Source organism: Lichenostomus cassidix, chromosome 7, assembly GCF_008360975.1.
Source record: "Lichenostomus cassidix isolate B80296 chromosome 7, HeHo_3.0, whole genome shotgun sequence".
NCBI lineage: Eukaryota > Metazoa > Chordata > Aves > Passeriformes > Meliphagidae > Lichenostomus > Lichenostomus cassidix.
Window position 1 is genome coordinate 15,057,755 of NC_139488.1, and position 13,883 is coordinate 15,071,637.

At 42.1% G+C, this 13,883-nt stretch overlaps 1 protein-coding gene across 1 annotated transcript in view; it reads left to right on the forward strand.

The window, feature by feature from the left end:
• Positions 1–13,883, forward strand: part of TTN (titin) — a 241,675-nt gene that overhangs the window by 67,216 nt on the left and 160,576 nt on the right. Inside the window, exons 70-92 of the mRNA XM_085065641.1 lie at positions 179–457; positions 551–829; positions 932–1,210; positions 1,313–1,600; positions 1,733–2,020; positions 2,878–3,159; positions 3,858–4,136; positions 4,252–4,533; positions 4,702–4,980; positions 5,105–5,392; positions 5,612–5,890; positions 5,995–6,273; positions 6,350–6,628; positions 6,772–7,059; positions 7,221–7,508; positions 10,242–10,523; positions 10,787–11,065; positions 11,176–11,457; positions 11,570–11,848; positions 12,332–12,619; positions 12,767–13,045; positions 13,131–13,409; positions 13,508–13,786. Coding sequence (XP_084921767.1) covers positions 179–457; positions 551–829; positions 932–1,210; positions 1,313–1,600; positions 1,733–2,020; positions 2,878–3,159; positions 3,858–4,136; positions 4,252–4,533; positions 4,702–4,980; positions 5,105–5,392; positions 5,612–5,890; positions 5,995–6,273; positions 6,350–6,628; positions 6,772–7,059; positions 7,221–7,508; positions 10,242–10,523; positions 10,787–11,065; positions 11,176–11,457; positions 11,570–11,848; positions 12,332–12,619; positions 12,767–13,045; positions 13,131–13,409; positions 13,508–13,786 — 6,483 coding nt within the window. The remainder of the gene's footprint in view (positions 1–178; positions 458–550; positions 830–931; positions 1,211–1,312; positions 1,601–1,732; positions 2,021–2,877; positions 3,160–3,857; positions 4,137–4,251; positions 4,534–4,701; positions 4,981–5,104; positions 5,393–5,611; positions 5,891–5,994; positions 6,274–6,349; positions 6,629–6,771; positions 7,060–7,220; positions 7,509–10,241; positions 10,524–10,786; positions 11,066–11,175; positions 11,458–11,569; positions 11,849–12,331; positions 12,620–12,766; positions 13,046–13,130; positions 13,410–13,507; positions 13,787–13,883) is intronic.

Sequence of the window (13,883 nt, forward strand, 5' to 3'; positions counted from 1 at the left end):
GAGCTATTCTTTTCTCTTTCACTCTTGAAATTATCTGCGGTCTTTCATAAATATTCTTGGGGACAATTATTGACAGAAAAGTAAAGATTTTGCTCTTTTTTGTCAGTAGGTTTGTAGAAATACCAGCGCTATGTTGCAGCAACCTGTTTTTATCTATATTTTTCTTTTGTGTATTTAGAGCCGCCTTCTTTTGAGAGGACACCAGAGCCTCTGGATGTATTGCCAGGCACAAGCATCACTTTCACATGTGTTGTCAGAGGAACCCCTCCTTTTAAGGTCAACTGGTTTAGAGGGGCCAATGAACTTGTGCCAGGGGACAAATGCAATATCTACTTGGAGGAGTCTGTTGTGGAGCTTGAGTTATATGATGTAACTCCTCCCCAAAGTGGAGAGTACACTTGTCTAGTGACTAATGATGCTGGCAGGGCAAATTGTACAACACATCTTACAGTAAAAGGTTTGTAAAGATGATGTCTCTCTATTTATCTTATGGTTTCCTTCTCTCCATTTGGCATGTTGTGCTCAACCTTTGTGACTTACCTTTCATTAGAGCCAGCTGTCTTTGTGAAGAAACTGAGTGATCAGTTTGTGGAGCCTGGTAAGCCGATCATCCTAGAGGGCACTTACACAGGCAGCCTGCCCATCTCTGTGACATGGAAGAAGAATGGCCACACCATCACACAGTCTCAGAAGTGCAGCATCACCACCACAGAGAAATCCTGCATCCTGGAAATACTTGACAGCACTAAAGATGATGCAGGAGAATACACTTGCCATGTTGAAAATGAGGCAGGAAGAGATGTTTGTGAGGCTGTAGTCTCCACCCTAGGTGTGTGTTCCCTTTGCTTCTTTTCCTTGCCTTTTTTTCAAGTGTATGCTTTCCAAAACCTGGCACTACAATAAGCCTTTCTAATCGCTTCTCTTTTTTTAGAACCTCCCTACTTTGTTACACACTTGGAACCTCTTGAGGTGTCAGTTGGGTCTTACACAACATTGCAATGCCACGTTGCTGGAACACCAGAAATTACTGTGTCTTGGTACAAAGGTGATACAAAACTCAGGTCTACTCCTGAGTATAAAGTGTTCTTTAAAGACAATGTTGCTACACTTATTTTCAACAGAGTGGCTAGCAACGACACAGGAGAATATATCTGCAAGGCAGAAAACAGTGTAGGAACTGCATCTACAAAAGCTTTCTTAACAGTTCAAGGTGATGATTTTATATTATCTTGCTAAAACTCTTTTTCTCTTACAAAACTATAAAAAAAAATGCTTCCTGGGGTGTATTTATCCTTTACTTGCTTTCTTCCAGAGCGCAAACAACCACCTTCCTTTGCAAGAAAATTAAAGGACCTCGAGCATCCTGCTGGTTTACCCCTTAAGCTTATGTGTCGGCTCAATGGCTCAGAGCCCATTACTGTCACTTGGCACAAAGATGGTGTGCCCCTAAAGGATGACCAAAATGTGCACACATCCTTTGTAGATAACGTTGCAGTGCTGCAACTGGTGCGAACCGAGATGAACCATACTGGGCAGTACTCCTGCACAGCCACCAATTCCGTGGGCACTGCCACCTCAAGTGCCAGGCTCACAGTGGCAGGTGTGTTGGCTTACAAAACTTTTGCTTGAATCACAGGCTCCTCCCTCTTATTTCATGCATGCAATGGTATCTCTATGTTGGGTTAGCTATTTTGTGAGATATGAGTATTACATGATTTTCTTGTGTTTCTAGAACCCAAGCAAGCACCTGTCTTTGACATCAAACCAGAATCCATTGATGTGCCTTTTGGAGAAAGTGCTGACTTTGAATGTCACGTTACGGGAGCCCAGCCAATACACATAACGTGGTCCAAGGATGGTCGGGAGATCCGAACTGGAGGAAATTTCAACATTACATTCACAGCCAACACAGCTCACCTTCGAGTGCTCAGAGTGGGTAAAGGAGACTCTGGCCAGTATACTTGCCAAGCTAGCAATGAAGCTGGGAAAGATTTTTGCTCAGCCCAACTCAGTGTCAAAGGTATTAAGATTAAATCACCTTTGTTTGTGTGTTTTCTTTTTCTTGGGTAAAGAAATCTCTTTGTCTTTGATCTTCTACCATTTCTAGTTTAGAAATATATAGAAAGTAGCTTTCCACACTGCAGACAAAACTCATGTAATGACCTTCCATCATACTGCATAGCAGCAGAAGTCTTGTGTACCTACAAAATCTCCGAGGACAAAGGTCCCTGTGTGAACCTGTTTGTATGGAGAGTTGCACTCACACTGCTTTTTAGTTAGATTACAGTCACTGTGGTTGTCACTCATAGCAATTGCTATATAGCAAATTATGATTAGTAGATACAGCTCTACCTTGCATTTTTTGGCCTGCACTGGTGACTCTCAAATTTGCTAAAGATTTCAATTGGAGTTCTGAATTGTTGATTTAATCTAGACTGTGAATCAATTATTTTCTTCCTACAGAAATGTACTTTAAAGGTGTGTAAGCAAGTGAAACAATCCCTACCGTGTTTCTGTTGCTCCCAGGGTTGAAGGGCTTGTCAAATCTTTCATGGTGGTCTGGGAACCCTGTTACTTGTTACCACTCAAAGGTAACAGCAAAATTTCACTTGGGTGGAGCAATCATCCTTTGTGTGCTTTTTACAGCTTCAACTCTCTGATGCAGCAGGGTCCAAAGTTGGCAGAATCTAGTTTTAGTTGTTGTCTTTGCCTTCTTTTCTTCATCTTGTGTATTTCCTTGATGCAGCCAACTTCTGTAACAACTTTTCTTTTTTGCTGTAGTACTCTTGTGCCTCCCATAATTCTCACTCAGCACTGTAGATTTCACATGGCAAACAGGTATGCTGTCATTCTCTACATACTTATTCTGTTCTGCAGAACCTCCCAAGTTCGTCAAGAAGCCTGAAGCTTTGCGGTTCGTGAAGCAGGGGGACACAGTTCAGCTTGAATGTACAATCAGTGGCACACCAGAGATCAGAATCGTGTGGTACAAAAATGATCAGGCACTCCAGGCAAGCGACAGGCTGCACATGTCCTTTGTAAACTCCGTGGCGATGCTAACCATCGCGGGTGCCACCGCTGAAGATGCAGGGGATTACATCTGTGAAGCCCACAACTCTGCGGGCACAGCCAGCTGCAGCACTTCAGTCGCGGTGAAAGGTTAGCACATGGCTCTGCGCTCCAGAATCCCTGCCTGCCAGGCCTGCTCCCAGCACATCCCACTGCTGCTGCAGCAGCTGGCGACTGCTGGGCCAGGGTCTCTCCAGCTGCTCTTGCATTTAAATGCTGCTGTGCTTAAGCGGCAGAGATCAGGCAGGAAATAGTGGTGGGTGTTGAGCACTGTGCAGTCATTCCCTTGTCTCCCCATTTAAGTCAATCTCAGGCTGAAAAAGGCAAGCTATTCAGATCACAAAGGAAGCATGAACACCAGCCGGGGTGAGGGAGCTGGGAATACTTTTCAGCCATCCCTCTGCCTCCTCTTTATACACAGGGATCCTGACAGGAATGAAATTTAAGACGGAAGAGGAGGCTGTGTAGCTGAGCTTCGCTGATTGTAGCTTTCATGACTAGAAAGAGCAGGGGGGAAGCTGGAATATGACCCTGGAGTGCAGGGAGAGTGGCTTTTGGGGAAGGACACTGAGCACTGACTCCAAACAGGTGCAGAAGTATCACATTTTCTGCCCTTTGGACTCTTAAGTGCTGGGATTTTTTAGAGATGAGGCCACATACTTAAAAGCTAAATATGTGTTTACAATAGAAGCATAGGCTCCCTTCCTGAATATGTTGCCTCCTGCTACTATGCAGAAAGCCACCCAGAGAAGTAGGCTCACACATTATGATGTGATTCTTTTTTATAGAACCACCTGTTTTTAGCAAGGTGCCAAGCCCTGTGGACACTCTTAAAGGCTCAGACGTTATCCTTCAGTGTGAGATAGCAGGGACCCCACCCTTTGAGGTGGCTTGGTTCAAGGACCGGAGGCAGGTCAGGAGCAGCAAGAAATTCAAGGTGACAGCAAAGCACTCCATTGCCAGTCTTCATATTCTCAATCTGGAATCTCAAGATACTGGAGAATATCAATGCAAAGCTATGAATGAGGTGGGAAGTGACACTTGCACCTGCCCAGTGAAATTCAAAGGTTTGTATGCTAGAGGATCAATATCACTGCTCTCTTTTCTTGATCTCCTGGCTGTCGCTCTTCCAAGCAAGCATGTATGATTAACTGTCCTCTGCCTCCTTGTTTTTGCCATCAGAACCTCCACGGTTTGCCAAGAAGCTGAGTGACACTGCAATCTTCATCGGGGAGCCAACAGCCCTGCAGGCAGTAGTGGAAGGATCCCCACCAATTTCTGTTGTCTGGCTTAAGGATAAGGGTGAAGTTATTAGGGAGAGTGAAAATGTTCAAATGTGGTTTATGGACAACATTGCAACTCTTGAGATTGCCAGTGCAGAGGGAACTGACGTTGGAAAGTACATCTGTCAGATCAAAAACGATGCTGGCATGCGGGAGTGTTCTGCCTTTTTACAGGTCCTAGGTGGGTATAGCCTGCTCCACTATAGTTACTGTTACAGCCACAGCCGTGCTGTAACTCACAGCTAGCACAATTGGCTATACCAGCCTTTGTCTTCTGCTTACACCCTGTGTTCACAAGGTTGTGGGTAGATTTCCCTGTGACACACAGACCCCTCCCTTCCTATTTCAGAACCAGCAGTCATCTTAGAGAAGACCGAGCCGATCACAGTAATGGCTGGCAATCCTTTTACCTTGGAGTGCAAAGTAGGAGGAACACCTGAGCTTATCACCAAGTGGTACAAAGACGGCAGAGAACTAAAGAGTGACCGCAAATACCAAATTACCTTTTTCAACAATATATCCACTTTGAAAGTATTTTCTGCAGACAGGGGAGACAGGGGTTTGTATACTTTTGAGGTGCACAATGAAGTGGGGGACAGCAGCTGCACTTCTTCAGTTGATGTCTCAGGTCAGCTCTATGTCTTTGTTGTTCACACTTGTCTTTAAAGAAAGCTTTTATTTTTCCCCCTTTTCTTCCCCTTGAAATAAACCTCAGCACTTCTCTTCTTGTTCTTCTGCCCTGTCCTACTTAGATCGCCTTGTTCCTCCTTCATTCTCAAGAAAACTAAAGGAAACAAATGGGGTGCTGGGATCCTCCGTGCTGCTGGAGTGCAAAGTGTCTGGCACAGCCCCCATATCTGTGTCCTGGTTTCAAGATGGGAATGAGATTGTTAGTGGAGAAAAATATGAAATCTCATTCTTGGATAATGTTTGTGCTTTGAAGTTGAATGCCCTGGATGTCACAGATACAGGGTCATATACATGTGTGGCAGCCAACGTGGCTGGATCTGATGAATGCAGTGCCTTCTTGACTGTACAAGGTCAGTGGAAGGGTACTGCCACACCTTCAACAAAATTCTTCTTCCCTCTTCTCTTTCTTTCCTCTGGTTTCCCATGGTTTCTTTTTCATGTTTTGTTTGATTTGGGGTTTTTTCCCATGGTTTCTTCTTTTTTTGACTCAAATCTGCTCATTTTCCTCCCCATGGAGTCCTTCCTATTAACATCTTTCTCCCTCTTTCATTTCCTTGCATGACCCTTAGAACCACCTTCTTTTGTGAAGACACCTGATCCCCAGGAAGTTTTGCCTGGATCAAATGTGACATTCACCAGCCACATCAAGGGCAGTACTCCCTTCAAAGTGACCTGGTTCCGAGGCATCAGGGAGCTGGTGCCAGACAGCAGCTGCTCCATCTCTCTCAGTGAGTCTGTGGCACAGCTGCAGCTGTACAACGTGGAGCCAGGCCACAGCGGGGACTATGCCTGTGTGGTCACAAATGATGCTGGCAGTGCCTCGTGTACAACACAGCTCTTTGTGAAAGGTGTGTTTGGGTGCGTGCATGAACGCACAGTTATCTTCATTCACTCTCTGCCTGCAGCTCTTCCACCTATGTCCCTCTTACTATTGATTTATACCTCCCCACAGAGCCTGCAGTCTTTGTGAAGAAATTAAGTGATTTCAGTGTGGAGCAGGGGAAGTCCATTGTGCTGGAAAGCAGCTACAGTGGCACCCCTCCCATCTCTGTCACCTGGAAAAGGAATGGCACACCCATTACTCAGTCTCCACGCTGCACTGTTACAGCTACTGAGAAATCTGGCATTCTTGAAATCTTCAACAGCACAAAGGACGATGAAGGCGAATATACCTGTGAGGTGGCAAATGAGGCGGGTGGGGATATTTGCCACAGCCTTGTATCCATCTTAGGTATTCATCACCCCTGATCCCCCTAATGCACCCAGTGATGCTCTGCCTCTTCTCACCTTGCTCTCTCCTTCCCTAGAACCTCCCTATTTTGTCACACACCTGGACCGTGTGGAGGTGAAGGTTGGCGAGCCCTTGGTCTTAAAATGCCAGATTGGCGGTTCACCAGAAATCAAGGTGTCCTGGTACAAAGATGACACCAAGCTCAGATCAACACAGGCTTACAAAATGCACTTCAAGAACAATGTGGCAACACTGGCATTCTCTGCAATAGAGGATAGCAACATTGGAGAATATATCTGCAAAGCAGAAAATAGCATCGGCTTTGCCACTTCCACAGCTTTGCTTGTTGTTAAAGGTGATGGGCCAAGGGCCACTCTTTTCTGGGGTAGATTGTAGGAGCTCTTTGTTGTCTATAGAAACGGGGGTTTTATTAATTTCAAAGGTAATTAATTCTAGGTTGGCTTCCTACTGATAGTGGTGATTATTATTGTTTTGCAGAACGTCAACTTCCCCCTACATTCACCAGAAAACTAAAAGATATTCAGGAGGTGGTTGGTGCCCCAGTGACATTTGACTGCCGCATAACTGGCTCAGAGCCCATCCAGGTGTCTTGGTACAAGGATGGGGTTCTCTTAAGCGACACTGATAACATGCAATCAGCCTTCTTTAATAACGTTGCGACTTTACAGATCTTGGAAACTAGCATGGATTACTGTGGCCAATATACTTGCTCAGCCCAAAATGCTCTGGGGACTGCCTCTTCCAGTGCCAAACTTCTCCTCACAGGTTTGTAGCTCACACTTTACAGGAAATCTTTTGTATGTCTTTGCCCTTTTATTTCTCCACCCTTTTTCCCACTCTCCCCATTGTGTGGTGGCCAGGGACAATGGGCATGGTGTGGTGAGGCAGGCTTGGTGGTGAGCTCTGCCGTGCTTTCCTCTTTGCAGAACACCTCCGACCTCCCTTCTTTGACATCAAGCCAGTATCTATTGATGCGGCACTAGGGGCAAGTGCAACCTTTAAGTGCCACGTGACTGGTTCTGCTCCCATGAGGATTACTTGGACCAGAGACAACAGAGAGATTCGTCCAGGTGGCAACTACAAAATGACACTGGTGGAAAACACAGCCAGCTTGACAGTCCTGAAAGTTGGTAAAGGGGATGCTGGACTCTACACATGTACTGCCAGCAACAGTGTTGGAAAGGATGCATGCGCAGCTCAGCTGGCTGTACAAGGTATTGCTGCAGGCTTTGGTGTTTCTGGGGTTTTCTTTGCAGGGCAGACACCTGGAAATCACAGTCCTGAATGCAGACATGTGTGCAACTAACAATCTTTACAAGAGGTTACACTGAGATATCTTATTTCACTTAAATATTATTGTAATACTTAAATACTGACTTATATTTCTTCTGATCTGGTGGAGTATATGATTTTTCTTATCTAAGGGATTCTTCCATTTATATTAAGACTCTCGCTTATTACTCTGTTGCGCCTTTATGAACGGTCCCCATTGGTCAGCAAAACCTCTTCCTGAAGTCTTTCTCCAGCAGTGACAGTCACTAAGTTGCCCAGTTCAATGAAAGGAAACTCAAAGAAATTCACTTTACTTATGAGTAAACTGCATGTGCAACTCCTGCAAATGGTTTTGCTCTTTCACAGATTGAAAACATTGAAAATTGCTCTTTTAAACAGCAAAATTGAAGAATCTGGGAGCAGACTTGGTGTCAAATATCCATTCCACCCAACACTTCTCCACTTCTTCACACAGTGTGTGGATCTAAAAGTGAAATCTAAATTTATGAATGTCTCTAACTGTCTTGGTACAAGTGACACATGTGTAAAAGTGCAATTTCCTCAATGTAGGTGGGAACATATTTATAGCTGTTCTGGGTATTTCAATCTTACTGATTGTATAAAAGCAGAAATGTAAGATCCACTGCTTAGATTAAGCCTAAGTTAAAAGGTACCTGTTGCTTTAGCACTTTCTTTCCTCATTTTTTAATCTCTTTCCTCTGTACAAATCTGGGGGCAGGGGGTGGGGGAGACATTTCAAGAATAAATCCTTCTGCTCTAAGACAACACAGGAAGCTGAGCTACCAGTAGTGAGATCTTGTATTAAGTACTTGCCAAATGTTTTATATATATCAAGTATATTCCAGCCATAAGCATTTTTCTTGGTGGGGGTGGGTAGAGTGTGAAAGACTGAATTACCTGGATTCAGTAATAAGTAGGGGTGCTGTATTATGTAGCTTGCTGTATTATGTAGCTAACTAATACAGCAACAATTATGTTGCTGTATTAGTTAGCTTGACTAACAAAATGCATTGAAAGATTGTGGCAAGAAATCAAGTCTCTAAAAGATCTGAAGCTTCTTTCCACCACAATCATAGTTCTGTTTATTATTAACTATATCATTGCTAATAGCTTTATTTGAACAGTTACCATTCATAATTGGTCCCAGCTGACCTTATTTATTTTCTTACTCTTTACTCGTAAAATCCTGAGGAGTTTTTTCAGTATTATTATTTTCTTTTTTGATCCTGAATTTACTGACACTCTCTTGAGTTCTTTAGAATTTGTACAGTTTCCCCTGGACTGTAAAATTAGTGGTGTTCATTGTTTTCAGCCAATTCCTATAGAATGTGAAAGGGCAATTGCTTTGGGTGCATTGATTTGCATGTGTTTAATTTGAGCATATACCGTCTCACTTCTACGACATGCACACTTTTGTTTGTAGAATTAAGACCTTTCATTTAATTGACATTGAAAACCTCACAGCTTTTTATTAACTTTCTCATTCTAACATCTAGAATCTTCCCAATCTGTAGTTTTAATAATTGCTCTATGTCCTAGAACTGCTTTACATTCTAAATATATGTTACTAATGTGTATGTCCTCATTTTTTGAAAGGAGTGGAATCAGAGTGTGACTACTCAGCAGCTGTTAGTATGCAGAGATAACCAATTCTTTCTAAAGTGAAATCTAATAGTAAATCCCTAAGGTTCCAGAAGTCCTGATGTTAACAAACCATCATTTCTATTTTCAGAAACCCAGGAAGTTTTGTTTCTAACAACACAGGATGTTCTGCAACTGTCCCACAGGTTGAAATAATTCACGATCAATTAGATACTCTGCCTACGCTTTACAGACAGTCACACAAAGAGGCACTTCATCCTGTTTTGCAGAGAGATTTTTTTGTTGTGCCCACATGACCACCTCTTGGTTTTACTGGTTATATCTTTGATCTATGAGCACTCAGTCTTGTGACTCTAATCATCCAGATGGTACTTTTGATGGAAAGTATTAAACTTCCACTCCTTTCCCCTCCTTATGGAACAAAATGTAACCACCTGTTTTACTTTTCAGTCAGAGGACATTGAACACCAATTTCTGTAATACCAGCCATCTCATAATTCTCAGCATGTTTATTTCTAAGCCCTTTTGTTTGCTACCTAATCTCCTTAACTTTTATTCCTTATGTGTAACTTAATATTTGTTTCTGCATTAAGTGTGTGAGGGGTTATAATGCAGATATTTATTGACTATATTAATTATTAATCATAGGATATAAAGAAGTTGCTATAATACTCAACATAAGTGCTTTTAATAACATTCCTTGGCTTAACAGTTGGATTCTAGAATTTTCATCAGGCATTTTGATTACTCATGTATTACAAGAGGATATTTCATAAAGAAAACCACACGTTAACTAATCTGTAGTGAATACATAAAAGGAGAGGTACAGTAGATCAGTAAAGTAAGGAAAAACTCAGTGAATGCATATGGAAAACATGTTCGCTTCTTAATCTGGATTTTGGACCAACTGAAGATCATCTAAAAAAATTAATGGCAATTGCAAAATCAGCATTTTTGTTTTAATCCCTAAAGTTTACAGTTTCAGTTACGTATCTCCCTGCCTATTCATTTAGTGGAATTTAAAGCATCACCTCCCCTTTTTGGCTTTCCAGAACCACCAAGGTTTATTAAGAAACTAGACTCCTCAAAACTTGTGAAAGAGCACGATTCCACAACGTATGAGTGCAAAATAGGTGGATCTCCAGAAATCAAAGTCACCTGGTACAAAGGTGAAACTGAAATCTATCCCAGCGAAAAATACAGAATGTCCTTTGTGGATTCAGTGGCAGTCATTGAAATGCATAACCTCAGTGTTGAAGACAGCGGTGACTACACTTGTGAAGCTCAGAACACAGCGGGCAGTGCCAGCACCAGCACTACACTGAGAGTGAAAGGTCAGAACCACAGCGTTTACCTTCCCTTTCTAACTGTAAGACTCCTCCTTTGGGAAAAGCTCTTAAACCATACTTTGTTTTGTCAGAGAGGCCAAAACCTGTCTGACTAGCTGGAAACCCTCTTGTCTGTTTCTGGTCTCTGTGGCAGATCTTTCTTATCTTTTGTCTTTACTATTTAACATCAGATTCAAGTGAATCTTCTGTCCTCTTTAATCTCTTTTGCTCAAATAACACAAATGATGACTCTTTTTTCTTTCTTCCAGCACCCCCCAGTTTTACCAAGAAGCCCCACCCAGTGGAGACCTTGAAAGGGTCTGATATTCACCTGGAGTGTGAGCTTCAGGGCACTCCTCCATTCCAGATTTCGTGGTATAAAGACAAACGAGAAATTCGGAGCAGCAAGAAGTATAAGGTCATGTCTGAGAACTACATAACTAGTCTTCACATTCTTAGTGTGGATACTGCAGATGTTGGTGAATATCACTGTAAGGCTGTAAATGATGTGGGAAGTGACTCATGTATTGGCTCTGTAACACTAAGAGGTTTGTACAAAGATTGGCATCTTCCTGGCATTTCTTTGTTCTTGCCATTCTTCTCCTACTTTTCCGCTCCTGGTGGGTTTCTTTACTCTTAAATATCTTCTCTTAAATAGCACCACCAACCTTTGTGAAGAAGCTGAGCGATCTCACTGTCGTCGTTGGGGAGTCGATTGAACTGCAGGCTGCAGTACAAGGATCACAGCCCATTTCTGTTCTGTGGTTAAAAGACAAAGGGGAAATCATCAGAGAAAGTGATAATCTTTGGATTTCCTATTCAGAAAACATTGCAACTATGCAGATTGGAAATGCAGAACCAACCCATGCTGGGAAATACATTTGCCAGATAAAAAATGATGCTGGAGTTCAGGAATGCTTTGCCATGCTGAAAGTGCTAGGTCGGTAGCACAAGATAAAAAACACAACATGCTTTAACATTTAAATTTTAATCATAATAGTAACTATTGCATTGTTGTTTTAAAAAATTTTCTGACTTGCATTTCATTGCAGAACCTGCAGTCATTGTAGAGAAGCCAGGCCCAGTCAAAGTTACAGCTGGAGACTCTTGTACTCTGGAATGCACAGTAGATGGCACACCAGAGCTCACTGCTAGGTGGTTGAAGGATGGTAATGAACTGTCCACTGACCATAAATATAAAATCAGTTTCTTCAACAAAGTATCTGGGCTTAAGATCCTCAATGCAACACTAGAAGACAGTGGAGAATATACTTTTGAGGTGAAAAACAGTGTTGGTAAAAGCAGCTGCACAGCTTCAGTGCACGTTTCAGGTTAGTTGGCTACTCTTTTTGAGTCACATCTGATCCTTTAGTTCCTTTACAAAGCCTTCAGATAGCAAAGTTGTTGTGCCTGGCAAACTAAGAGACCTGTATAATCTTAGGAGTACTTGGCATGCCACTTTGACATGCATCAAGAATAGATGTCTACCTAAATTCCGAGGGGCAGGAATTATTGAAAGGACTTGATTTCTTCATCTTTAATCTATATGTCATCTTGGACAGCTGGTGTAATATTGTTGCTTATGAAAAAGAACAGCAAAAATAAAGGGTGTTCCCCAAAGACTGTGAGTGAAAGTTCCAGGATATCCTTAACTATTAACTATTTTTCAAATACTTACATGTGTTAGAATAGATTGCCAAAGCAGATACAACAAAAGAAAGGTCATTAATTTTATTATGCATGGAGAACTTCCTGCATTTTAAGAAATCTGTATGGTAATTTTCATTTTTATTTTTATTTTGAAACAAATGCAGATCGTATTATACCTCCTTCTTTCACAAGAAAACTGAAAGAAACATATGGTCAACTGGGTTCTTCTGCTGTATTGGAGTGCAAAGTTTATGGGTCACCACCTATTCAGGTTTCCTGGTTTCATGATGGACAAGAGATTACCAGTGGAGAGAAGTATCAGGCTACTCTTACAGACAATACCTGTTCTCTGAAAGTGAATGGACTTGAGGAGTCTGATATGGGAACTTACTCGTGCACAGCTACTAATGTAGCTGGGTCTGATGAATGCAGCACATTTTTGAGTGTTAGAGGTCAGTATCAGTAAGAAGCCAGACTCAGAGGGCCAAAATTTATTTTCAGAAAGATTTAATTCCTCCTTTTTTGCATATTTCTGGTTACTGTGATCTTCAAAAGAAGTTCAAATGTACTTCTTCTCTGTCTTTTATTTGTGTGCTTAGAACCACCATCTTTTGTGAAGAAACCTGAGCCACTGGATGTTTTATCTGGGGCAAACATAACCTTTACTAGTATCGTAAAAGGTTCTCCTCCACTGGAAGTTAAATGGTTCAGAGGCAGTGTTGAGCTAGTACCAGGACCCAGATGCAACATCACCTTGCAAGATTCAGTTGCAGAACTGGAGCTGTTTGATGTACATCCACTTGAGAGTGGAGACTACACCTGCCAGGTCTCTAACGAGGCAGGGAAAATTTCTTGCACCACACATCTTTTTGTCAAAGGTTTGTCCAGACTACTGCTTCTTGTGCTTCTAAAGACGATCTCTTGGCTTTTGTTAATTTGTTTTCTCCCTGTTGTTCATTGTAGAACCAGCCAAATTTGTGAAGAAGGTGAATGATTTAAGTGTAGAGAAAGGGAAAAATTTAATCTTGGAATGCACATATACGGGTACTCCACCAATTTCAGTGACATGGAAGAAAAACGGAGTGAAAATAACACACTCTGAGAAGTGTAGCATCACCACTACAGATACATCTGCCATACTGGAAATACCTAGCAGCAAACTAGAAGATCAGGGGCAATATTCTTGCCATATTGAAAATGATTCTGGGAAAGATAATTGTCATGGTACAATCAAAATACTAGGTGCGTCAAGCCAGCATCACTTCGACAAGTGTTATTTGAACTACTAATGGTCATCACACAATATCTTTTTATGCTAATGGTGTATTTTTGTCCTTCAGAACCACCTTACTTCATTACTCCCTTGGAGCCAGTGCAGGTGACTGTTGGGGATTCTGCATCCTTACAGTGCCAGGTTGCTGGAACACCAGAAATGATTGTATCATGGTACAAAGGCGATACAAAGCTGAGAGGAACTGCTACTGTGAAAATGCACTTTAAGAACCAAATTGCTACTCTGGTTTTCAGCCAGGTAGACAGTGGTGACAGTGGGGAGTATATCTGCAAAGTAGAAAACACTGTTGGGGAGGCCTCTTCATCATCTTTGCTTACAGTTCAAGGTGAATATTTCAATTTTAAATATAGGGAAATGGCTTATTTTTCTTAAATATGCTCTGCTACTTCAGAAAACAACAATTACCTCTTCCTTGTAAAACA